Source organism: Rhinoderma darwinii, chromosome 10 (genome assembly GCF_050947455.1).
Source record: "Rhinoderma darwinii isolate aRhiDar2 chromosome 10, aRhiDar2.hap1, whole genome shotgun sequence".
In the NCBI taxonomy this organism is placed as follows: domain Eukaryota; kingdom Metazoa; phylum Chordata; class Amphibia; order Anura; family Rhinodermatidae; genus Rhinoderma; species Rhinoderma darwinii.
This window is the reverse complement of record NC_134696.1, coordinates 104680987-104705837: the sequence shown is the minus strand read 5'-3', so window position 1 is coordinate 104705837 and position 24851 is coordinate 104680987. Positions and strand designations below refer to the sequence as shown.

The following is a 24851-nucleotide window of genomic DNA, read 5'->3' as shown; positions in this document are numbered from 1 at the left end:
AAAATCATCTTTGTGTTGCGGAGATTCCGGATTTATTGTCGTGTAACTCAGGACGTTGTTACCTGTTTGATCCGCTGGGTGCCGCCGCCCGCACGTGGCTGACGACAAGCAGCCGCCGCAGAACGTCTATGCGGATGGTTTTCCACCTCTCTGTAGGCAGGAGATGCACGGCGAGGACTGTGCAGTAATGGGGACCGTCCACCTCGAAGGCACTTTCTACCCACTTCTCTTTCGGCTGCTCTAGGAAATTCTGGACATTTTTCTCCTCGCGGGATATGGCCCGGGTGCTGTAATAACGAGGCAAACGACATGAAATAACCGGCAACTCTCTCAGCTTAATGTAAATAAATGAGAACATTCTTTTTTTTACAGAAGATGAAAACCCTTCCTGATAGTCCTGCTCACAGAGCTGAGGGTTTGTTACAATGTTTCAGCCTATGCAATCCTTCTGAGATCACGGCTGCAGAACAAAAACTCCCACTAGTCCTATACTCAGGGCTTAAGGCTCTAGGCTGATACACTATTGCAAACCTTCAGCTCTGTAACAGCGAATCGCTGGGAATCACCTCTTCAATTGGACCTACTCCTGTTTGACATTCACTTTAACTTATATAATGCCCCGGTACAGGGATACCTACGTGTTCAGGACATAAAGCACGGTGTGGATGATATAGGGGATGAGATGAATGTTGCTTTCCCGTCCTCCTCCCCCGGTATCGGCACTGAACGACTGCTCGTTGGCAAATCTCAGGAACAGCAGCTTCAGGTCGTGGATGTTGAGCTGGTAGGTGGGCTCCCGCTGACCCGTACACTCCTGCAGGTATGTATTGTGCCTACACAGGAGATACATTTGTGTACTATTAGACGGCTTGGGGCGGTTACATTGTATCAGAGGCTGCAAAAACACGCCGACACCTTACCTGGCCAAGCATGTGGCGAACGCAGACTCCGGAACGTGCGGGCCCCAGACCGGAAGGAGTCCGTTACACTTTGTATTAGCATTTTGTAGAGCAGCGCTTTCCCATTCCTCCCGTCCACGAGCCAACCTGCGTGTGATGAAGCAAAGCGGAACGTGAACCTAAACTTTTAGAAAATTCTGACATGTCAGAAGCTTTGATTGGTGGGGGTCCGAGCACAGAGACCCCCACCGACCGCTAAAACAAAGCAGCGTGAGCGCTCACCCGCCCGGTTTCTGATCGGCTTTTCTCGGAAAGCTGATGTAACTGTGTACGGACTCCATAGAAAGTCTACGAGCCCGTACACCGTTGCATCGGCTCTCCGAGAAAAGTCGTTCTCACACGAGCGCTTCTGCCGCTTCGTTTTAGCGATCGTTGGGGGGTCTATGTGCTTGGACCCCCACCGGCTCCCAGGAAGCTTAGTTACCCTTTAAAATCCTTACTGCTAACCCTTCGCTGTACGTATCACATCATATGAACCCCTGCTGGAGGAGCAACGACGCCACATCCCCCCCGCGTAGCACGAGAAGTTTACCTGACAGCCGCCAGGTGACAGTCGTAGTGCACAATGTTGAAGTGAGAGACGGTGCTGTATCCCTGCTGCTTGCGAGGCTTGTTCTCCGCTTCCTCCAGCGACACTCTCTTCGTAAACGTGTAGATTCCGAGCACTTTGGTGGGCTGAAAAACAATACAAACTCTCGGAATAATCCTTAAAGGGGTTTTCTGGTTCAAGGTAAATAAAGCTGTATCATCGTATAATGTTCAGCAACCTTTGTGTTTCAATTCCTCACAATTTGCAAGAGCTCTGCTGGCGGTCAGTGGATGGGAACATGGTTTACTTACTAAAGAAAAAGCCTATACTTCCCACAGCTGAAGGTTTATTACAACGTATACAATCTAGACAAACTTCCCATGCCCGCAAAGTTTGCTACAATGTATCAGTGCAGGGAAAATGTTAATCGTAGATCCATCAACTACTCATGATTGGCTCAACCCTGGATGTGGGAGGAGGAAGGAGATCTAAGTGGGTGGAATTGGGAAAACCGGATTCCTCCATTTTCTTTTGGGTGTCGCTTTTACGTCTTTCACGGTGCGGTAAAAAGGACAAATGTACTTTATTCTGCTGGTCAATACGATTACGGTGATACCAGATTTATATAGAAGTTTTAAAGTTTTACTCCTTTTACAAAGAAAAAACTGTTAGGGAAAAAAAAAATGTTCTTTTTCTATATTCTGAAGCCATAACTATTTTTTCGTCTATGGAGCGGTGCGTGGGCTTTTTTTTTGCGGCACGAGCTGCTGTTTTTGCTGGTACCATTTTTTGGAGCATAAGACTTTTTGATCGCTTTTATAAAAAAAATTTCACCGCGAAGATGACCAAAAAAACAGCGATTCTGGCGGTTTATATATTTTTTCTTTTTACGGCGTTTACCGTGCGCATTAAATAACGCTATATTGTAATAGTTCAGACTTTTACGGACGCAGCGATACCAATTTTGTTTATTTTTTACATTACGTAAAAGGGCAAATGTTTTTTTTTGTAACTTAATTTTCTAAAAAAAAAAATTTCACTACTAAAAACTTTATTTAACTTTGTTTACACAATCTATTAGGCCCCCTAGGGGACTTGAACCAGCGATCGTTGGAACAATTCACTGCAATACTAATGTATTAAAGTGTATAGTCATTTTTACAGGCAGGGCTTAACAGCGGCAGAGGGAAGGCAGTCCTGGGGGCCTTCATTAGGCTCCTGGGCTGCCATGACAACCATCGGCACCCTTCGATAACAGTGTGGGGCGGCCAACGTTGAGCTGTCGTAAGGGGGCGGCCAACGTTGAGCTGTCGTAAGGGGGCGGCCAACGTTGAGCTGTCGTAAGGGGGCGGCCAACGTTGAGCTGTCGTAAGGGGGCGGCCAACGTTGAGCTGTCGTAAGGGGGCGGCCAACGTTGAGCTGTCGTAAGGGGGCGGCCAACGTTGAGCTGTCGTAAGGGGGCGGCCAACGTTGAGCTGTCGTAAGGGGGCGGCCAACGTTGAGCTGTCGTAAGGGGGCGGCCAACGTTGAGCTGTCGTAAGGGGGCGGCCAACGTTGAGCTGTCGTAAGGGGGCGGCCAACGATGAGCTGTCGTAAGGGGGCGGCCAACGATGAGCTGTCGTAAGGGGGCGGCCAACGATGAGCTGTCGTAAGGGGGCGGCCAACGATGAGCTGTCGTAAGGGGGCGGCCAACGATGAGCTGTCGTAAGGGGGCACCCCCACTATATAAGGGGTTAAACGGCCAGGAACAGCGTGATCGCCCTTAGGAAGGGGCACGCTCCATCCATGCACCCCAACACCATGACGTACACTTACGTCAAGGTGCGTTAAGGGGTTAAACTGCATCACACAGAATGGACATGAAACGGTTCAGGGTACCTGGAACTTGTAGCCTTCTCTGCAGATACAGCAGGTGAGTCCGGGCTCTTCTATCAATTCCTCCATCTGCTTCAGAAGAGCCGTCTTCGTCACCACCTGACCCTTCTCATTAGTCTGGAGGAGAAGAAAGAAATGTTCAGGTTTCATTGCTGTCCAGAGCCTCATTTAAAACTCTGCTGGCTTCAGAGCTGACATCTCCCAGCATTCCCTGCTCTACACGGATAACTTATATTCACAGAAGTGTCATCTTTACATCTGGCACTAAACGGACGTAGAAAAAACAAATAGCCCCCTCCCTTTATTATAGACGCTCAGCTGTTAGGGGGTGTCTGCCCACCAGCTCGCTGACTGTTTTCTCTTAGACTATAAAATGGACATATGACTTAAGCTTAATGTATGGAAATAAAATAATATGTTCTGTGTATTGGGTATGAGCTGGAATATCGCACTCCTATTGTGTCATTATCCACTCACCGTCATGCCCAGGGTACCCAGCGCTTTCTGCCTCATTGCCATGGCCATACGCTTCTTCTCGGCTCGAGTCTCCTTCCTTGCTGCGTCAATCTTCTTGTTGACATCAGGGTGTTCGCGAAGAGCTTCCAACAGGTTCTCTGCCAGGGTCCCGATCCCCTCATCGCTGGACACTTGTTCTAGCTTGTGAAGGTTTGTGATGGAGTCTGTGCCAATAAGAGCCCGCTAAAATAGAGAGACGAGGAGTCAAGTCTGGGACACTGTTCTGTGCTACACGGGACCCTGCTCCTTCCACTATGTAACCTTCTACAAGATCAGCACACTCCTCTGCTGACACACTCTGTGCTGCTGGACACCCTGCTCCTCCCACTACGTAATGGTCTGTGACCTTCTACAAGATCAGCACACTCCTCTGCTGACACACTCTGTGCTGCTGGACACCCTGCTCCTCCCACTATGCAACTCTCCGGCTGTGTCCTTCCACAAGAACAGCACACTCTTCCCCTGAAATACTCTGTGCTGCTGGGAACACTGCTTCTTCCACTACGTAATGCTCAGTCAGTGACCTCCAACTTAATAAAGCACAGGTCTCCTGAAATACTCTGTGCTGCTGGATAACCCGTTCCTTACACTATGTAAACTCTCAGCCTGTGACCATATTTTTGAACTTTTTTAGGAACTACAGCAATAGCCATTAAATGGACCTGTAAAGTGAGTATTCTCTGCCATGAATACAAATAGATCTTACAGCGGATTCTTACTTGGTTTTAAAGAATATGGGACAGATGTTTAGAAGAGAATAAGAAATCCACGAGCCTTACTGTTTGTGGAGACATTGTCACAGGGGTTGAATAATATTGCAATTGCGTGAATGAACACGGAGATCATTGGTACAACACGCAGGATCCCGTGTGCCGTCACGTGTGCATCCAGGGGTAATTCTTACTTGTGTGGGGGGGTGCTGCGTGGCCAATCCTCTAAGTAACCTCAAAATATAGGGGAGAGCCGGTCGAGAGAGGAACTTCTTCCAGATATCGGCATCCAAGCTGAAAGGAACAAGAGACCGGTAAAGAGGCCGCAGGGAACAACCTGGCGCACACACCTGAGACACACAGAATACACTACATGGGAAGTGCCAACGTCTTAGAGGGATTCTCACCTGTCCACAATTACACAGAAGCAAAATAGTGCTGTAGAAATCATTAACAAGCTGTATTATACCCAGAAAGGGATTTTCGCTTTTTATGTAAATAAAGATTGACTAGTGCAGATCTCTGCTTGCTGTCCGTGAATAAGAACCATGCTTGTTAAAATTCAGAGACTGAAAACCTGTCCCGACTCCTGGTCTGTTAAAACTGTATTGGGTCTAGACAATCTCTTGTGAACTAAGATGCCTGGACTCCAGACTGATATTCATCAGGATGGGAGAGAGATTTGTGCTGCTGATGTATTTAGTTACATTGTGAGAAGTGATAGGTCTGAACTGATGGAGTGTAACCAGGACGATTTCCATTCACTTACAGCAAGCAGAGATGAAAACTGAGATTTTTCTACAAAGCTGCTGAACTTTTTAAACATTGATTGAACGGTTAATCCCAATTGCTCAGATATTTATCAGATAAATAAAAAATTACATATTTGGCCTTCATACAATATCCGCGTAACTATAAAGTCTCATGCACACGACCGTGTGCGCCGGCTGGAACCCGTCCGAGATCCGTGGAAAGATGGGACATGTCCTATCTTTCCATGGATTGGAAAGTCGAGTCCGATTCACCCGCTAAAGTGAATGGGACCATGAAACGATCGGGTGCCACTCGGATGCCGTGAAAAACGGACTGAGTGGCAGTCGGTCGCGTGTAATGGCCCACAGGGTTCCCGAAATCACATATGAGCTGGAAAGTTTTGCCGCCGTGTGAGACAATAGACTGGACTATGACAGATGTTTTCCGTGTTAGTGTAACAGTTTGTCTCTCGTTAGTGATGGTGGGAGTCTTACTTCTTTGCGCTGGGGATGTGCTTCTTCATGTAGTCCAGGGCATTCTGCGTGATCCCCTTTTGAAGGATGAGGTCTTTGAGCTGGTGACCGTTGCTGTTATTCTTGATGCCGGCGGCAATCTTACAGAAACAGTCCAGGAACACCTTGTCGTCTGTGCAATGCTCGTCATCATACCTGAAAAAGAGACGACGTGATTACTTCCAGGAACGTGCAAAGTTAGATCTAATGCGGTGAAAGTACCGGGCCTGGTTATCCCCTGGAAGAGAAGCAAACGGACATACATGGGTAATATAACATCTAAAGGAGAGGTCAACACCAAAAAGTCTATAGCCAACCTTGAAGTGGCTGATAACAGGGAACCATAGACTATATATTCAACTGCATTGCAAATGTAGTTGACAGACAATTTATCTTTAGTGTCTCCTTAAGAGATGGATACACAAGCTAAGTTTACACACATTGTCACTCATTTGTAGTGTTGATCCTCCGAGTGGAACAGTCTACACCCAAGGTGCCGTATTCATCAATGAAAGAAGCAGAAACAGAAAAATTGAACAACTTTTCTAGCTCGAGACAATGGTGCGGGTTGAACTTCCCAAAACACGCAGGACAGGGTCCTGAGAACGAGGCTTACTTCTCGAACGTGCAGTATGGCTTGAAGCGGTCCACCAGAATCTGCATTTTTTCCAGCTCTCCAAACGACAGGTAAGGGATGATACGTAGCAGGCCCTGCAGGACGCTGGGATTCGATCTTACGAACGTGCTGTTTATCTGATCGAGCAGCATTACCAGCTGATCCTTATCCCCGGTGAGCAGTAGGTTCCCCTGCACAGACGAGAGCGCAAAGGAAGATAATGTAATATTAAATGTACTGAACAAGACAAGGTAATTAATAAAAAATACTCACATTGCTGATTAATATTGTCATATACACTGCATGACCTGTACTGAAAAGCTGCAGCAGATCTATGTGTATAATTCTCATTGTAGGTGATATGGTGCCATCTAGTGGCTGTATGAGGGAAGTACCACAAGATATTAAAAACCTTACCCTGCTTCTGCCATTCACCCGAAATGAACAACCTGATCTCGCTAGGATGCATCATGCACATTGCATAAGAGGATAATCTTTGGCAAATGTAAGACCAGGTCATTTACTCTTTGCACAAGGGTTGTAGCGGCCAAAATGCTACAAGCCCTTAAAAGAAGTGTACAGAATTAGACAAAAATGGCTACTTTATTCCGGAAATAGCGCCACACCTGTCAATGGTTTGCATCACTTATTGCAGCTCAGCTCCACTGAAGTAGACGAGGCTGAGCTGTAATACCACACAAACCGTGGGCAGGTGTGGTGCGGTTTTTGGAAGAAAGCAGCCATGTTTTTCTATTGACACCAGTGCTTCGGTAAACTCCTCGGCTAATCAGATAGTTATGACCTATAATATATATATATGGTGGAAAACCTCATTTAAAATAAAGACTGCAGATAAATGTTACAGGACACAGTGACCCGTCGTCTCTCACCTTGTCCTCGCTCAGTGGCTCAGCATTAGACTCGTCCAGTATGATCTCCATAATACTCAGCACTTGTTCGGCTACGGCGGCCCCGCCGCTATCTTTGCTTTCCTGCTCTGCCACCAGGGCCTGGAGAAAAAAAAGACGACTATGTAAGTGACTAGCCAAGACGACCCCCGATATTCCATGCGTAGTCAGTGTAGGTCTTACCAAATTCAGGGTGCCCAGCATCACATTCAGGGTGTTCATCTCGGGTTTCACCAGCTGCTGCCGGTTCACCTTCACCTTGCCACAGTAGCTGAATAGCTTCAGGAGGACCTGCACACAGGAACAAATCCACTCAATGCACAAGATGATCACATACGTAACATGTAAACCTGAACATACCAGTAATAACGCCAAACGCATCCAAACCAACAGCCCAGACTCACCGTAAGAAGATGACGGCCCTGCTTGAAGTCCTTGATACCAGTCAGACGGTTTAACATACACTCGAGTCCGCCACACTGCGCCATTACACCCGCCATCTTGTACACTTCTTCCTCATCTTCTTCCTCGTCTGTAAATAAACGCACAATAATTGTCAATTTGCTTCCTCCTAACCGGCCAATAAAAACATTAACAATGCGCCATTATGTTCCCTTTATGTGTTACCTGTGGTGGAGTCCAAAGACTCAATGAATTCTTCCGTTGCGTCACCTAGAAGACCCCTCATTCTGTAAATTATTCTCATTGGTTCCCCCTGAAACGACAAAGAAAATGGAATCACATAAGCCTGCGTCTGCCAGGGCATGCTGGGAGTTGTACTTGCACAATTGATTTAATGCCGCAGGTTGTAGGCCACTGGTAAAGTGTGATGTGTGATGAGCGTTTGTGTATAGACGTGGTAACTTTCCGACACAACACAACACACGTCAAGCCCTTCCCAGCCAAATAGTGTAGGTGACCAAGTATACAGGACGACCAATGAGATGCTGAAGTCTTGTAGGGAAGAAACCCAAATCCTAAGCTTCATGCAGCGTCTGATAAATGGGAAACCCACAAAACAAAATCTGGGGCTTTAACCCCTTAAGGACACGGCCAATTTTGGCCTTGAGGACAGAACAATTTTTTTATATTTCCCTCTTTGTATCCCGGCACTCATAGCTTTTTTGTACGACGTAGCTGTATGAGACTTTATGTAGGTACCATTTTTTGGTACAAATACATGATCGTCTAATTTATAAAAAAAATTATTTTGGCGAAAATGCAGAAAAACACAACTTTATACATTTGCTGTACAGGTCACGGTCGTGGCGATTCCAAATGTGTCTGTACTATTTCATGTTTTGGGGCTTATATTATAAAAAAAAAATATTATTATTTTAAAAAATGAATTTAACTTTTTTTTTGAATCCCATTTTATTTAGTTTTTTATTTTTTTTAACTGTAATGTACTGGTATATATATATCTATATGCCAGTACATTAGCCTGTGTGCTGATTACACTGGTAGTTGTTAGGACATACCCTAGTATGTCCTAACAACAGGAAATATGGTCAGACAGCCCTGGGGTCCTTCAATGGACCCTGCCCTGTCTGGCCATACCAAGTTATGGGCCTTGATCGCATCACAGGGATTTCCCCCTTCTCCTATTCACTTTGAATGCCGCCATCAGATTGATCACGCATTCAAGGGGTTAACGGTGGAGAGAAGAGGTTACTCTTCTCTCCGCCGTTAGAGCGGGGCTGCAGCTGTGTATTACAGCCGTTGCCCCGCTACGGATTGCGCGCGTGCACTGGATGTCACACAGGACGAGAACGTTTGTCCTAATGCGCCAAGCACACGCCGCTCAGGACGAGTATTCTCATCTTGTGTGGGCAACTAGTGAAGGGTCCTATATACACTGCATGAACATGCCGTACCTCATTAGTCGGGCACCAGACCTTCTTGTACACCTCAGCCACCGGCAGGTCTAGACTGATGATCTTGTTATTCACTAGTAGCTGGAATGAGACACAATGATTAATAACGATACGGCTGCTTTGGCACATAGGAAGTAATAAAATAGATTAATAATTCTGCCGCTATTGTTCTCTGATGGCTTTAAACAGCTGTCAAACACGAATAAAAAAAAAATCTTACAAAAGGCCGTTCTGTACCAATACCAAACAAGGCGAGCACACGAACTGCGCACATCGTGTAAACACGTAACGATGCCAGAACGTGGCTGCGAGACGTTGGTGGTTAGCAAGGACAGAGCTGTCGAGTCCAAGGCTCTGTCCTTCATGTGCTCTCGCTCTTTGTTATTGGTATAGGAGCCCTTTAAATAACCCTCCCAGTGAAGTACGTCTCCTCCCATAGCAGCTTAAGTCCTCTACTCACCTCCATCCCACTGTCGTCCTCTAGTAGGGCCACAAGGTCACAATCTTGGCAGATCTTATTCTTGATGTCCCTCATTAGAGGCCCGATTCCTGGTTCGTTGCTGCTGTAGGGGTTCCCCGGCATTCGGCCCTGGAGAAAGTCTTCTTGCTGGGGGTCTTTCTCAAGGGTTACAAAGAACTCTGTCACTTCATTCTCTTCCTGATGAGGACACAACGTGGGGTTAGTTTATCCATCACTTCTGGTGGGACAGATACAACGATAAACCCAAACTAAATACATCAACCCACCCAGCCTGGTCAAGTACCCGTAAATATTTAATTGGAAACGAACTCACCGGCGACCCTGTGATCCCTTTTACCACTCACCGGGTATATGATGCTGCAGAGCCGTTCAAATATAAATACTGGCGTTCTGTAATCATCCAGGCTGTACCGCTTAGCGGTCTCTATGCATACCGCCATGAAAGCCTTGGTTTCGGACTCTGTACCTGCAGAGGAGAGGTCGGCGTCGCTTTTAGTGAATAGACTTATATCAAGACACCATCAGCACTGCAGTCAGAAGCTTTGTAAGGCTAATAGAACCATCAGACCACAATCGCTTCTCTACGTGATGATCCCGAGGTCTCAAAAGTATAAGAAACCTTCAAGACTATCAGTCATGGCAATGTATTAGCGGAGACAGAACGAGAAGAGTGATTACCAGTAGTCATGTCCTCCAGCATCTCCAGTAACATGTCCTGGGTCTCATCGATCAGCTTGGTTCGCTGCACGACCAGCTTTCTGAGGCAGAGATAACCATTAAGCACAGTGCCCACCAGGCGGCTCTTGAAGTGACGCTTGATCGATTCCACCTCCACAAATGAAGAGAGCAGACCTGAGGAGCAAGAGATGTGTTATAGCAAAAAAAAATAAAAAATATATAACTTAAAAAGGGACCTTCGTATTCAGACTATTCTTTGTCCAATGCCCGGTTAGGAGATTTCCACCCACGATTAGCCAAAGGGGGAGCAACTGCAAAGAGTGGTTCTCGGTCACGGGGCAGCCTTTGCAATGGGATACAGTGGCAGGCACGGAGCTCTGGGTTTGCCTGCAGATAAGAGTTATGCACATGGAGTCCCAGCAGAGACCTCCATGCAATCAGCTGGTCATTGGGGAGGATATAAAAAGGAACCAAAGCTTTAAAAGTTAAGAACATCTCTGCCGGATGTCAGTCTTACCTGTGAGGCTCTTCAGAGCGTATCCCTGCTGCAGATCTGTACTGAGAGTCGCCTCTTCTAACGCCAGCAGACGGGCGATTTCCTAAATGAAAGTCAAAACAATGATCTAAAAGAATCCTACGCATCCCTGTGTCAAGAGGAAACCGTATATTAAGCGGGTCGATACGAAGAACTGACAAAGAAAAATGTGTCATTTTGTCAGAACGGCAGAATATTTTTTTTGATGACTGATATTTGGGAACACACGATAGGGGATCATGAGAAAACCTATGACCAGATCGCTTCCACCTGGTATTTTCAATGATACTGTTGATCAATACTATAATAGACGTAATAAGAGAATCCAACTTATTATCTATATAAATTAAAGGTTAAAGAGGCTCTGTCACCAGATTTTGCAGCCCCTATCTGCTATTGCATGTGATCGGCGCTGCAATGTAGATTACAGTAACGTTTTTATTTTTAAAAAACGAGCATTTTTGGCCAAGTTATGACAATTTTTGTAGTTATGCAAATGAGGCTTGCAAAAGTCCAAGTGGGCGTGTTTAAAAGTAAAAGTCCAAGTGGGTGTGTATTATGTGCGTACATCGGGGCGTTTTTAATACTTTTACTGGCTGGAAGTATCATCCACTTCTCTTCAGAACGCCCAGCTTCTGGCAGTGCAGACACACAGCGTGTTCTCCAGAGATCACGCTGTGACGTCACTCACAGGTCCTGCATCGTGTCAGACGAGCGGGGACACATCGGCACCAGAGGCTACAGTTGATTCTGCAGCAGCGTCAGCGTTTGCAGGTAAGTAGCTACATCGACTTACCTGCAAACACTGATGCTGCTGCAGAATCATCTGTAGCCTCTGGTGCCGATGTGTCCTCGCTCGTCTGACACGATGCAGGACCTGTGAGTGACGTCACAGCGTGATCTGCCAGAAGCTGGGCGTTCTGAAGAGAAGTGGATGTTACTTCTCTTCAGAGCGCCCAGCTAGTAAAAGTATTAAAAACGCCCCGATGTACGCACATAATACACACCCACTTGGACTTGTACTTTTAAACACACCCACTTGGACTTTTGCAAGCCTCATTTGCATAACTACAAAAATGGTCATAACTTGACCAAAAATGCTCGTTTTTTTAAAATAAAAACGTTACTGTAATCTACATTGCAGCGCCGATCACATGCAATAGCAGATAGGGGCTGCAAAATCTGGTGACAGAGCCTCTTTAAGACCCATTCCTCTTTGCAGCAATCCACTGAAGGTTTTCCCCCATGAACTTTTAAACAGTAGGAAATGATAAATCAACACTAATGCTCATTATCAAATAGACCAAAATATCATTTCGGCTTATGAGCTTTGTGTATGGGTTAAGCAGGGGTGGATCCGGGGTTACCTTAGTGATGAGATTTCCAACATACGGCAGTACACCCCGCGCTGCCAAATAGATCTTCCAGTGAGCGGGCTTGATGAGCTTCTGATACAACGCTAGATACTCCGCTGCACATTCCCCAGCAACACTCAGTTCATCCAAATAGCTGTGGAAAAGGAGCCTAACATTGGCAAAGGGCAACAGCTAAAGATCTCGCATATATAAAAGTCAATCCATTCTACAACACCGACCTGGTGAGAAGATCCAGGACCTGCTGTCTGCGGCTCGGAATGGTTGCCAACGCCTCAACAATGGTGCACGCTGCCTGACGAGCGGCTTGTGTGGCCGGGGTGAACAGCACCTGTGAGTGAAAGGCGAGAGGATTAAATACCCCACATATACTAAAAGTGCAAGACAGAAATGCTTCCATGGTGGCTCCGGTCCGCAGGTCCTCATTCTTCCCGGTATTTATGGTACGGCACCGCTCACATAAACGGGTAGATTGCACACTCCAGTATGGTGGCGCTCCACTAACTCTAAGCCATTGTATAACAGCAGCCGCTACCCTCATGATTGCACCTGGCATCTCATTTTGGATTTTTTCCATCAGGTAACAGCAGGGAGCGGAGGCTGGAGGAGAACGCCCTCACCTGTCTCAGCCAGTTGTTATGTCCCAGTTTGAGATCGAGAGGGGTCGTCCTCTTGCCTTTCTTGCTCAGGAATTGTTTCCACTTCCACACGTACTTTTCTTGCAGGTACATCTGTCTCAGATCAGCTTTGCTTGGTGTGTTCCCACTGTTGTCTAAACCTGATGTGAGAAAGAGGAGAAAACACCAGCAATTAAATACAACGATCCCTCAAATGCTCCTCTAGAAGACTCCCATTTATTGTTACCGTTTCTCTGCCTCCTATCCGCACGCGTTTAAAGGGAATGTGTTGCCAGAAAAACATGTTGTTTTTTTTAAAAATTAAACATTTAGTGTGTAGGTGATTAAACATTGTTCAAATTTTTTTTATTTTTTTCACGAGTCAGGAAATATTATAAATTAATTCTAATTTATAATATTTCCCATTGCTGGTCACTAGATGGAGCTATTCCCAAAATTGCAGCATTGCAAAATTTGGTAAAAAGCCCTCGCTCTAGTGAGCTCTCAGCATCCCCCCCCTCCTTTATCCTGGCTAGTGCCGGGATAAACGAGGGGTTTGAACGGTCTAACCTCCTACACTGTGTGTCGCCATTTTTTGAGCTAACACACAGTGTAGAAGGTTTAGATACAGTAGTAAACGTACACAAACACGAACATACATAGAAATCTCTTACCTGCTCCTGCCGCCGCGGCTCCCTCCGGTCCGTCCGCTCCGTCTGCTGCCGCTGGTCCAAGTGCACAAGTCCGGAAGCCGCGACCGGAAGTAGTAATCTTACTGTCCGGCCGCGACTTCCGGCCCACAGGAAAATGGCGTCGGACGGCGCGCATTTCAAATTGGACTGTGTGGGAGAGGCGCATGCGCAGTTCCCACACAGACGGCGTACACAGAAGTGGATGGGACGGGACCCGTTCGCAGTCTCTATGGGACTGTGGCTGCCGTATTCCATGTCTGTATGTGTCGTTAATCGACACATACAGAAATGGAACAAAAAATGGCAGCCCCCATAGGGAAGAAAAAGTGTAAAAATAAGAAAAAGTAAAACACAAACACACAAATGAATATAAACGTTTTTAATAAAGCACTAACATCTTTAACATATTAAAAAAAAAATTGTGATGACACTGTTCCTTTAAAGGAACAGTGTCATCACAAATTATTTTTTTATATGTTAAAGATGTTAGTGCTTTATTAAAAACGTTTATATTCATTTGTGTGTTTGTGTTTTACTTTTTCTTATTTTTACACTTTTTCTTCCCTATGGGGGCTGCCATTTTTTGTTCCATTTCTGTGTGTGTCGATTAACGACACATACAGACATGGAATACGGCAGCCACAGTCCCATAGGGACTGCGAACGGCTCCCGTCCCATTGACTGCAGTGTACGGCGTCTGTGTGGGAACTGCGCATGCGCCGCTCCCACACAGTCCTATTCGAAATTGGCGCCGTCCGGCGCCATTTTCCTGTGGACCGGAAGTCGCGGCCGGACAGTAATATTACTAATTCCGGTCGCGGCTTCCGGATTTGTGCACTTGCACCAGCGGCAGCAAACGGAGCGGACGGGCCGGAGGGAGCCGCGGCGGCAGGAGCAGGTAAGAGATTTCAATGTATGTTCGTGTTTGTGTGTGTTTACTACTGTATGTAAACCTACTACACTGTGTGTTAGCTCAAAAAATGGCGACACACAGTGTAGGAGGTTACACCGTTCAAACCCCTCGTTTATCCCGGCACTAGCCAGGATAAAGGAGGGGGGGATGCTGAGAGCTCACTAGAGCGAGGGCTTTTAACCCAATGTTGCAATGCTGCAATTTTGGGAACAGCTCCATCTAGTGACCAAAAATGGGTAGTATTATAAATTAGAAATAATTTATAATATTTCCTGGACTCGTGCAAAAAAATAAAAAAAATTGGAACAATGTTTAATCACCCACACACTAAATGTTTAATTTTTAAAAAAAAAACATGTTTTTCTGGCAACACATTCCCTTTAACAATAGCAAAAAGATGACAAGTGCAGTAAAGTGAATCAGACGTCCCATATCATAGTCCATTCACTACACTTACATGTAAGCCATTAAAAGGGTTTTCCCATCTTGGATATTTACGGCACATGCACACGAAATGCTATAGACGTCCGATAAATGCCGGTCCCACCACTGGGACGCGTACTTCTCTCTAGAACGGGGCCCCTTAAACCCCGTTCTAGCTTAGTCGACTCCTGCTGCCTCCCAGCCACATCCTGGTTAGGTGGTTGGGAGTTACGAAAACAGACAAGCTCACTGAGCTACGCTGTTTCCGTAACACCCATAGAAGCGAACGGGAGATCCGGAAACCGCGTAGCACCGTGAGATATGCTGTTTCTGTAGCTACCGAGTTCTGGACACAGCGTAGCTCGCCATGCTACGCAGGTTTAGTAACTCCAATTCACTTCTATGGGAATTACGGAAACAGCCTAGTTCAGTGAGCACTCAGCTGTTTCCGTAACTCCCGACCACCTAACCAGGAGGTGGCTGCGATTCAGCAGAGCCAAGTAAGGTATAACGGGGTTTAGGGGGCCCCGTTCTAGAGATAAGTGGGACCCGCATCTATCGGACATTTATGGCAAATCCTGTTGACGTGCTATAAATCTCCAAGATGGGAAAACGCCTTTAATGCTGATGTACAGTTGTGTGTGACACCACTCCACGGGTGCAGCCTAATACCAAAACCCATTAACAATTGGGTTAAACTCCACCTAGAAGAGGCTGGATCCATGTAGGCATTAGACCGTCTTACCTCGGGCTGGGAGGCATTTCTTCCAGGCTTCATACGATGCTTTGTGATCCCTCTTCAACCACAGCTGGGCCTGTGCATGGATTTCATTGCTGTATGGCTTTACGGTAGTTAATCCCTCCATTGGAACATCCTTAAAGACACAAAAAAAAGCAGGGGGAGGTGAGACCCGGCACAGAGAGCTTGCATTATAATAAAGGGGTCCTCTAGACAGCAGGGACATACCAGCACATTCAGCGGTCTTACCTTATTCTTCTTGCTGGTTGGTGTCAGAGGTTTAATGAGCTTCTGCAGGATCCTCAGGCACATTAATGTGATGTTCTCCACCACGACGGGGGTCTTTATGTTCACAGCCATTAGGAAAAGACTGAGCGCTGTGAGAGATGGAGGACAGGTGTAAATACATAGAACGATTACAGGATGATATATATTTAGGACAGCCTGACAGCTCAGAACTGTAGGTACGGGAACACAGAACGCAATCCTTATAGGACTTGTATTGCACTGTGGGAGAGACGAGGGTGGACTAATTGCACTCTGATAAGTATTTACACCGCTTCTGAACGACAACCGCTATAGGCAGGCAATCTAATATTAACGAGGCAGCAGAGGACCTCAGATTACCTGCGTACCCTTACAGACAGACTACAGTCCCATATGAACATTGGAATACCAAGCACTCGTTTAATACATACCACAGCGCAGACGGAGCTCCCAGCAGTTGTCCTCCTTGGATATAGAGTCAGTAAGCAGAAGCATTTCATACTGCAGACTACTGGCCTGGAATAGACATTCGCATTATTGGAAACTATAATAAGAGTTAAGACATTTTCACAGATACTAAGATAGAAGGTCCTTTGATAAAAGCAACAAAACAAATCGTGGATGCAATGCTCGGACATCAGCTACAGAAGATAATCGACACATACAGAGAAGAAAAAAAAATGGCAGCCCCCATAGAGAAGTAAAAATAAAAAAAAAGGCAAGAGTAGAACACACGAACACAAATAAATACATTTTATTTTTTTATCATACTAAAAGCAATATGATAAAAAAAAAAAAAATTTTTATGACACCTTCCCTTTATGTGTTAAATTTACCTACAGCGCTACCACAGGAGAAAAGATGAATTACACAGTGTTCATTCATATTAACGTGTTGTCTGTGTAATACAGGACAGATCCTCCAGAGAGAGGGAGACGATCTACGTAACTGCTCTCCACTATGGCCAAGAGATTAGGATTCTGAACCCCCAAAAAGGGCCATGACTCTTGTACTAGGCATTGGTGGGGGTACAAACAAATGGACCACCACTAGTCTGTAAGTGACCCTCGAAAATTTGAAATGGCTAATGGAAGTGAATTAGTAAAGGGCCTGACTTACCAAATCTGGATTTGCCCAGTGTCCTTTAAGGGCCGTTGATACTTTCCCAATTATTAAGTCGTTCATCTGCTGAGTGGCTTCTGGATTGTCCCTGTAAAATGCACCAGAACATAATGTAATACAATGTAAGAAAAAACAAAAAAAGACTTAAGAAAACGTGGGATATGATCCTACCTGGTCAGCAGGCACATGACCTGTCGCACCTCATCACGCATGGATGCCGGACCACGACGCAGGTTGTAATCAAATAGTTCCCGTATGAGCCCTTGGGATACCAGGATGTGTCGTATGGTGCTGTTGGTAGCCAGGGCGCGTAGCAGAGTTATACAGTGCTCGGTCACAGCTGAAGCACAGCCGTAGCACTTGGTGGAGGATGTATGGCCGCAACCGAGTACCGATAAGGCTCTGTACTGGCTGGCAGTGAACGTGGGCTGCACGGTGGTCCGGGAGGATCTGGTGGCGGCTTCTCTCTGCTGCAGATCGTACTCCAAAAGTTCCTTTCGGGAGGCAAAAACTTTCTGAAAAAACAAATTACAATTATCAGAAAACGGATAACTAAATACGAATATAGAAGTTAATCCTTCTAATGATTTATATTACCTGGATGATCTTGGAGAGTTCATCAAAAGAGTTCTTGCAGTCCCCGCAGTATTCCTGGGCCAGCTGCAGGATGTACCGATTCACGCTGGCGGAGGTGGAGCTTATTCCTCCCGCATTGGCCGAATCATCCTGCGTAGGGATGATAGAGTGTCATACTATACGATACAGAACAATTTAGAATAGACATTACCATGGGACGTCAGCAGTAGCGCCTACCTGTGGTTTTTCGGGAGCGGCTTCATTAACTTTGCATAGAAGGTTTTCTAGCTGGGGTCTGTGGCCCATGAGCTGGTGATAGACTCGGTCGGCTTTATCCAGCAGAGAGTTAATGTTGGTGACAGCCTATAAAGGAAACATATGACAGATCTGAGCGTCAGAAACCTAAACCCGTGGTTACTGTATCTCCCAATGACGAGAGCGAGAAAAGTTTTTGGTTTTATGTAAATAAAGTTTAGTATTTGTATAATGAACGGCACGACGACTTTTAGTTCCATCGTTTTGAGCGTCAGACAGAACTGTTCACTATTAAATGATTAGGCTTAATTTGCATACGACTGAATGAGCCCTTTCCGTCTCACCTTCTTACGATCCTCTTCATTCTCAATGGGGTCTACAGCACAGCAGGGTCTGGCATACAGCATGAAGTCAAAGCGGGCATACTTGCAAAACCCGCAAGCATTGCACAAAAACGGGTCCTTTTCATCATAGTTGATGGATCTTGAAAAACAAAAAAACAGTCATCCGACAAAACAAAGACTAAGGCTGTGTTCACACGGAGTTTTTTGCAGGAGGAAAATTCCTCCTGCAAAAACTGCTCCAGTAGGTTTTTGCACAGTGGTTTGACAAAAACTCGTCAAAACACTCGTTGAGGTTTTTTTTTCCTCTTTCTGACTGATTGAAATAGGGTTTTGGAGGCGGAAACCGCCTCAAGATGGGTCATGACGCTTCTTTTTACAGCGACGCGTTTTTTTTACTCGCGGTAAAAAACTCGTCCAACTCCCATTGAGATCAATGGGAGGCATTTTCGGGCGGTTATTGAGGAGTTTTTTGGCGCGGTTTCCGTGTCAAAAAACTCAGTGTGAACAGGGCCTAAGCATAAAATGTTGGGTTTGTGTAATCATAGATTGCGTTCTCACCTGCACTTGTGACACTGGTACACATTTTCACCACAGTTCCCGCATACGCCAGGGTTGGCCGGTACGGAGGCGCTACAACGAGGACACTGGAGTGTTTCTGAAGAAGCCTGGTAGTTCTCATAAAAGTCGGCAAACTCTATCATTAAATTCGAAGCGACAATGGGAAGTGGGAGGTCGATCTTCACCTCTGTTTGTCCCGGAGTCAGCTGCACCTTTTTAGCTTTGTGCCAGCGAGCCGGTCTGGAGCAGAACAGAAGACGAGAGAAGGGGTCAGATCATGAGAGAAGACCTTACTAGGACAGACAAATGAGGAAAGCTGCAAAACTGTAAAAATAAGGGGTCACAAATAGAGCAAAGACGACATTGCGGCCGATAGAAACCACATTCAGACTGTCAAATGTAGTTCGGAGAATGCAATTTAAAAACAACACTCATTTCTCAGGAATTCCTGCTATGCCGGAACGGGTGGGACATTGTCTAATAGTCCAGTGCACCCCTTTTTATCAGAACGTTCCTATACTCTGCAGTTTCCAGCAGTGCCATAGACTGAATGGAGCGACAGAGCGAATGCCGCTCCATACAAATCTTCTGCTCACCGCGATCGTGCAACTGGAGCTCACGGGGGTTCCCTGGTCTAGAGATCGGTGAGGGTCCCAGCGACTGGACCCCCACCGATTTAACATTTATAACATATCAAATGGATAAGTGATAGTTTGGCTGGAATACCCCTTTAACTTAATAAAAAAGTCACCGCAGTTCTTCGCTGTCCTAATTTATGTACGATCCCACCAGTTTAACACATGTAAATTTTTAGGTTCTCACTTGTTCTTCAGTTCCACAATGGCTTGAACGGTGCGATTGTTGTAGTACAGATTAATGGTTCGGACCATTTTGGTTCGTTTTAAGTCTCCAATCTTCACGGTCACTTTGCTGATGGTGTGGCTTCCTATAAGTTTGACCACTTGTTGAGTAGTGGTGTAACGCGTGTCCACTTTAATGGAAGAAAGTTTAATGTTCTGTCCAAAAAAAAACAATATTTATAGTAAGAGATTTTTCCTGCACTATAGAACTGCCGTAAATAACCATACAGCCTAATACTTACACATAACGGCACCTCGGGGTTGTTGCAAACCAGACACGGGTCACTTTCAAGATAGTATCCATCAAACTCCACCAAGCCAGAAAGCGTGCTGTAGAATAGAGGGAAATGTATTTATTTTATCCTAAAGTTAGACAGGAAAAAACTAGACGAGACCGGCAGAAACCGCGGCAAATTTATTACAATAGCGCACGCTACATGATTAATATAGGCACCTTTCATTTCCCTACACCACCTCTCGGCTGCTGTACTGAACGTCAGTGTTCTGCGCCATAAAAATGGCGCATATTTAATAGATCTGGCACAATTTACGACTCCTTAGCCGTGCCCCTTTTTCTAGACACTTTTCAAAGGTGCAAAACGCGTCACAATAAATTTGCCGCATGCCAATTTCTGCCAGAATTCTGGTGCATTGGGCTTAGTAAATCCGCCCCAAAGTGCCAAATTTATAGGGTGGGCAGGATTTATACAAGATTCATAGAAAAGAAAAAAGGTGCCAGGCCTTGTATGCATTAATTAAAAAAAATTATGAGGCATAAGGGAGGATGGAAAGACCATGAAAACCACTTACTTGTAGATGTTGGAGTTCGGATGATTGGTCAGGATGTGGTTTTGTGTTCGCAGGATCTCAACAGCCTTTTGGGAATATTCCTTAAACTGAGGAACAGGCGACGACATTTTTATTTTCTCAGGTGATGCCAATATAATATTAGCAGATAAGAATCTGGTCGTCGGCAAGAACTCACCTTCTTTTCGGTCTGAGGAGTCTTCAGGGAGAAGTATCCGAGGAGATCAACAAACTGTGCGGCTTTGCGTCCATAGGCCGGGAGTTCTGGCCAAATAGACCACATGAGGTCCAGGAGAAGCTCCTGCTGAGCCTTGTTGGAATTCCTGAATTGAAGAAAATAAATCATTAAAGGCCCTTTTGCAGAACGCCCATTCCCAATAATGACCCTATGTAAACAGGGCAACGATCAGACGAGGAACAAATGCTCGTTGATCAGCTGATATCGTTTTAAATGCAGAAAATATTATAGTTGCAGCAGCACATCTCCCTGCTGCCGACATGATAGAAATGTATAGGGTCGAGCGATTGTAGTAACGATCACTCGTCCCCATACATAGCTCCTTGTGAAAGGAGCAAACAGGCGCCGATCAACGAGATGTCTCGATGATCGGCGCTCGTTTACACGGCCCAGGTCGGGCTGTTTAGAAGTACCTTAACTTAAATACGGGATAATGAATCAGGTACATGATCTGCAGAGTAGATGTAACAGGAGAACCCGGGGGGACCTGATTATGGACATGAATATTTATCCAACAAAAGTATTAATAAAACCAGGAAAGCTTCATCAGCGGGTGAATCCAGGTCGGTAAAGGCGTTTTCAAAAAAAATACCTTTATGGCATATCCGTTAAAGTCTAAAAAGCAGGGGTCCGAGAAGTGGGGCCGCCATTCTTGGAGGGAAAGTTACATTGTATGCACCGACAACTCTCCAAAACATACGGTGGCAGTTGCGGTGACTTTCACTGGCATAAAAGCAATTTAACCTAAAACAATCCAAATAGATAATTGAAGGGTAACTCGACGTTCAACAAACTTCTGACATGTCATAGGGACGTGTCAGAAGTTTTGATTGGTAGGGGTCCAAGCACTGAGACCCCCACCAACCGCTAAAAACGTGTTGTTTCTGTTCCGGAAATCAATGTAGCGGTGTACGGACTCAATAGAAAGTCTGTGAGCCCGTAGTCCGTTTGTTGAACGTTTAGTTACCCTTTAAGTATCACAAGTTATGATCGATCTCCTAACCTGTAGATGTGCAGTGTTAAGCAATGAGCCTGCCAGCGGACAGAGGATGCATTGGACTCCAGAAGGAAGCAGCGCAGGAACTGGATCAGCGTCTCTTTGTCTGCAAATTTGTTGAGTTGGTTGACAAGTGAAGTGCAGAGCTGTTCTTCTTGAGAATTGGTCCCCTCACCTGGAAGATACAATCATATTCAGTTTCGATTGAATACAAACCGTGTGGTGCAGTCGTTAGCGTGACCACTGTGTTCTCTCTCTTACCTTCCTTCTCCTTGTCTCGGTCTTCCTTTTTACTCTTCTTGGTCGATGACTTACTCTGAGATCCTGGCTGCCCAGAGCTGGACGATGGAACAGCTGAGGATCCGGAGGATGAAGATGTGGAAAGGACTTTGCTGCCACAGAGCGCACAAGAGAGCAGCTGCAGAAGAACTTGAGACACTCCTTCATCCACCAAGAAGCTGACCTGCAGCAGAAAGTACAGGACCGCTGGAGGGGGAATAAAAAAAAAATACTATCATCAGCCGCAGACAAAACGACCCCCAAGGTCTGTAAAAGTGAGGAGTGCTAAATAAAGGGAATGCTATCACCCTGTTGACAACTTATACATTTCCAGGAGGAACAACAGAGGAACAACAAAATCCAGGATTCTTAAGGATTTACTAAAGTCATAGTCGGGAGAGCAGAGAGGTCTCTTTTAAAGGGTAAAACATATATTTGAGCGAGCACTGATGACCATAGACGGCACCCTATGCACAATTATGGTGCATGGTACAAGGTCTGAATTTATTTTTCTGCATAAGGCTTAATTGCTAATGCTCCCCACCCAGGTGCAGTAATAATCATCATCTATGTTACCAATAAACAGACCATGAGCGTTACTTACAGTCATCTTTGATGCAGAATTTCTGCCAGTTCACAGTTCGCTGGGATGCAATTTCAGCACAGGCTTTTAGGTGCTCCATCTGAAACAAAAATCTTCGTTAGGACCGTGCAACATTCTGGATGACAAGCCTAGAGAAACACGATTCTTACCAGATTAATCAGAGTGTCATATTGCAGAGCAGACCCGGAGCTGGCCGTCACCACGCTCGCGCGCAGGAATATCCCGTGTTCCTCCAGCAATTTCTTGATGCCTCGAACGTGGGAATCGAGCGTGTGAAGGTCTCGGAGCTGTCGATACTTTTCCTTCGAGCCACAAATGAACAGAAGAAGTTTTCGCACTTGACGGCGAACAAACGGTGTCTGCTGAATCATCAGATACTGAGTGGAGACAAAAACAGGACAGATTTCAGATATCTACACCCAAAACCCATTCATTTCTACAGATTTATTAAAGCTTTTAGTCCATTTCCCTATAGACAGAATTGTAATGTATAACAGAAAGACTAAAATTGTACTAGATTTGCTGCGCCGCTTTATCCACAGACCTCAGAAAGGAAGTAGAACCAAGAATGATCAAACACGGGGGGTGGGATTCGGGTGTTGGTGTCAGCAATTTTCTTAATCTGGTACGGTAGTCGGAGAACCATTTCTGTAAGCAGCTGAGTGTAGGCTTGGAAAACGTCAGCAGCATGACCCTAACAGCGGAGAAGAAACATGGAGTCAAACCACATTAAAGGGAACCGGTCACCAGCATTTCACCTATTAAACCAGCAATACCTGGCGGTAGTGGGTGGAAAATAATCATTTTTATGTAACCTATAATTATATTCTTAGCCGGCTCTGTAACTTTGTAGTGTTCCCGCGCCGTATGCTAATGAGCATAAGAATCATATCGTCATTCCTCAAGCCTATCCGAGTAACCCCTCCTCCTTACTTTTGATCGACTGCATTCAAGGTAGAACGAGACTGACGGATTTTTAACATAAAAGGTGCAAAATGTTTGCTGACCGTTATTTACGGTCATAGGAGAGGGGATAACACCAATGAACTTTTGACAGCAGCGGCCAGCGAGGGGTGCGGGGAGTTCTATAGGGGAAATGCTGGTGACGGGTTCCCTTTAAATGCGATTACGCAATTCTACTCCTCAATGCATGCGATCTCCAGAACCATCATGGAGGCAGAAGGTGCATCTATCTGAGGGTTGCATATCCTTATCGGCAGCCGGTTGCTTACCTTGACATACTGGCGGAGGAAGAAAGGGCTCATGTCGGGCGGAGATGAAGAGGTGTGAGGTTTCAGGAGCTGGCTGGCTGCCACGGGCTCCTCATCGCTCTGTTGGCTCTTCCAGTAGTCCAGGAGAGACTTGAGGACATGGAGACAGTAATCCACCGCCCCCGAGCTTAGGAGAGCGGTTGCTGTTGCACTAGAAATCAGAGAAGACGACTGGAAAAGAAGAAGGTGGGGGGACCGGTTATAATTGAATTCAATTAATTAACACTTTCATTGCCAAATACTTTACCCGCACGACACAACTAGAATACTAGAGAGTTAGATCTCAAGGCCAAGAATCTCAGCTTGCAAATGATACCGGGCTTAAAACTAAGTGCAGCATTTGGGGCGCAGAACTCATGATACGGATTTCTCAGAGTCCGTAATTGATTTGGAGCTGCAAGTGAGATCAGGAGAAAAGATCACAGCCTGTCCCTGCCATCTCTCCCCTGGGGGTGATACAAGAACTTTTCTTCAGGTTCTCACCCCTCGTACCAATGAGAGAGGATATGTGATCGCTGTTACATTTAGGGGTGGTCTTTTATTGCGACTGATGTTTACCGGCCTCTGGATAGAAGATATTTTTGGCCTCTTCAGTTCTAGAGATTATGTAAAGACATGTGCCAGTAGACATGAGTGACACGTATGAGCATTAAACATCTAGATCTTATATCTTTAGACGTTGAGGGTTTCAGGCTGGGGGGGGGGGGGGGGTCAGACTTTTAACCGCAAACACGACGGATGGATTTCTTACTCGACGTTACACTTAGATGAACATTGCATAAAGGTGCCCGTGAGTTTTTAAGTGCTATGCGGCATTTCCACAATGTGTAAGGTGTAAAAATATGGGGGTAAAAATGTACTGAAAAAGTAGTAGATACTTGGAAAAAACTTCCAGCAGAGGCGGCTGGAAAATCAACAGTAAGTGAATGTAAACCTGCCTGGGATAATCATATTTCTAACCTAAAAT

The 24851-nt window shown here is 45.6% G+C and overlaps 1 protein-coding gene across 22 annotated transcripts in view; it reads right to left on the bottom strand.

The window, feature by feature from the left end:
• UBR4 (ubiquitin protein ligase E3 component n-recognin 4) overlaps positions 1–24851 on the bottom strand; it is a 72152-nt gene that overhangs the window by 5543 nt on the left and 41758 nt on the right. For all 22 annotated transcript variants that reach the window (XM_075840523.1, XM_075840529.1, XM_075840531.1 and 19 more), the window contains 40 exons: positions 23846–24055; positions 23158–23307; positions 22763–22990; positions 22614–22692; positions 21992–22216; positions 21737–21905; positions 20674–20818; positions 20499–20584; positions 19931–20018; positions 19651–19844; positions 18829–19068; positions 18271–18409; positions 17909–18034; positions 17693–17821; positions 17267–17610; positions 17093–17183; positions 16405–16489; positions 15956–16083; positions 15713–15842; positions 12943–13100; positions 12544–12653; positions 12317–12458; positions 10932–11013; positions 10415–10588; positions 10081–10202; positions 9716–9913; positions 9256–9336; positions 8006–8093; positions 7783–7910; positions 7562–7669; positions 7361–7480; positions 6471–6661; positions 5837–6010; positions 4784–4883; positions 3841–4062; positions 3367–3480; positions 1492–1634; positions 921–1046; positions 639–833; positions 63–287 (listed from right to left, as the gene is read on the bottom strand). In XM_075840523.1, coding sequence (XP_075696638.1) covers positions 63–287; positions 639–833; positions 921–1046; positions 1492–1634; positions 3367–3480; positions 3841–4062; positions 4784–4883; positions 5837–6010; positions 6471–6661; positions 7361–7480; positions 7562–7669; positions 7783–7910; positions 8006–8093; positions 9256–9336; positions 9716–9913; positions 10081–10202; positions 10415–10588; positions 10932–11013; positions 12317–12458; positions 12544–12653; positions 12943–13100; positions 15713–15842; positions 15956–16083; positions 16405–16489; positions 17093–17183; positions 17267–17610; positions 17693–17821; positions 17909–18034; positions 18271–18409; positions 18829–19068; positions 19651–19844; positions 19931–20018; positions 20499–20584; positions 20674–20818; positions 21737–21905; positions 21992–22216; positions 22614–22692; positions 22763–22990; positions 23158–23307; positions 23846–24055 — 5987 coding nt within the window. The remainder of the gene's footprint in view (positions 1–62; positions 288–638; positions 834–920; positions 1047–1491; positions 1635–3366; positions 3481–3840; positions 4063–4783; positions 4884–5836; positions 6011–6470; positions 6662–7360; positions 7481–7561; positions 7670–7782; positions 7911–8005; positions 8094–9255; positions 9337–9715; positions 9914–10080; positions 10203–10414; positions 10589–10931; positions 11014–12316; positions 12459–12543; positions 12654–12942; positions 13101–15712; positions 15843–15955; positions 16084–16404; positions 16490–17092; positions 17184–17266; positions 17611–17692; positions 17822–17908; positions 18035–18270; positions 18410–18828; positions 19069–19650; positions 19845–19930; positions 20019–20498; positions 20585–20673; positions 20819–21736; positions 21906–21991; positions 22217–22613; positions 22693–22762; positions 22991–23157; positions 23308–23845; positions 24056–24851) is intronic.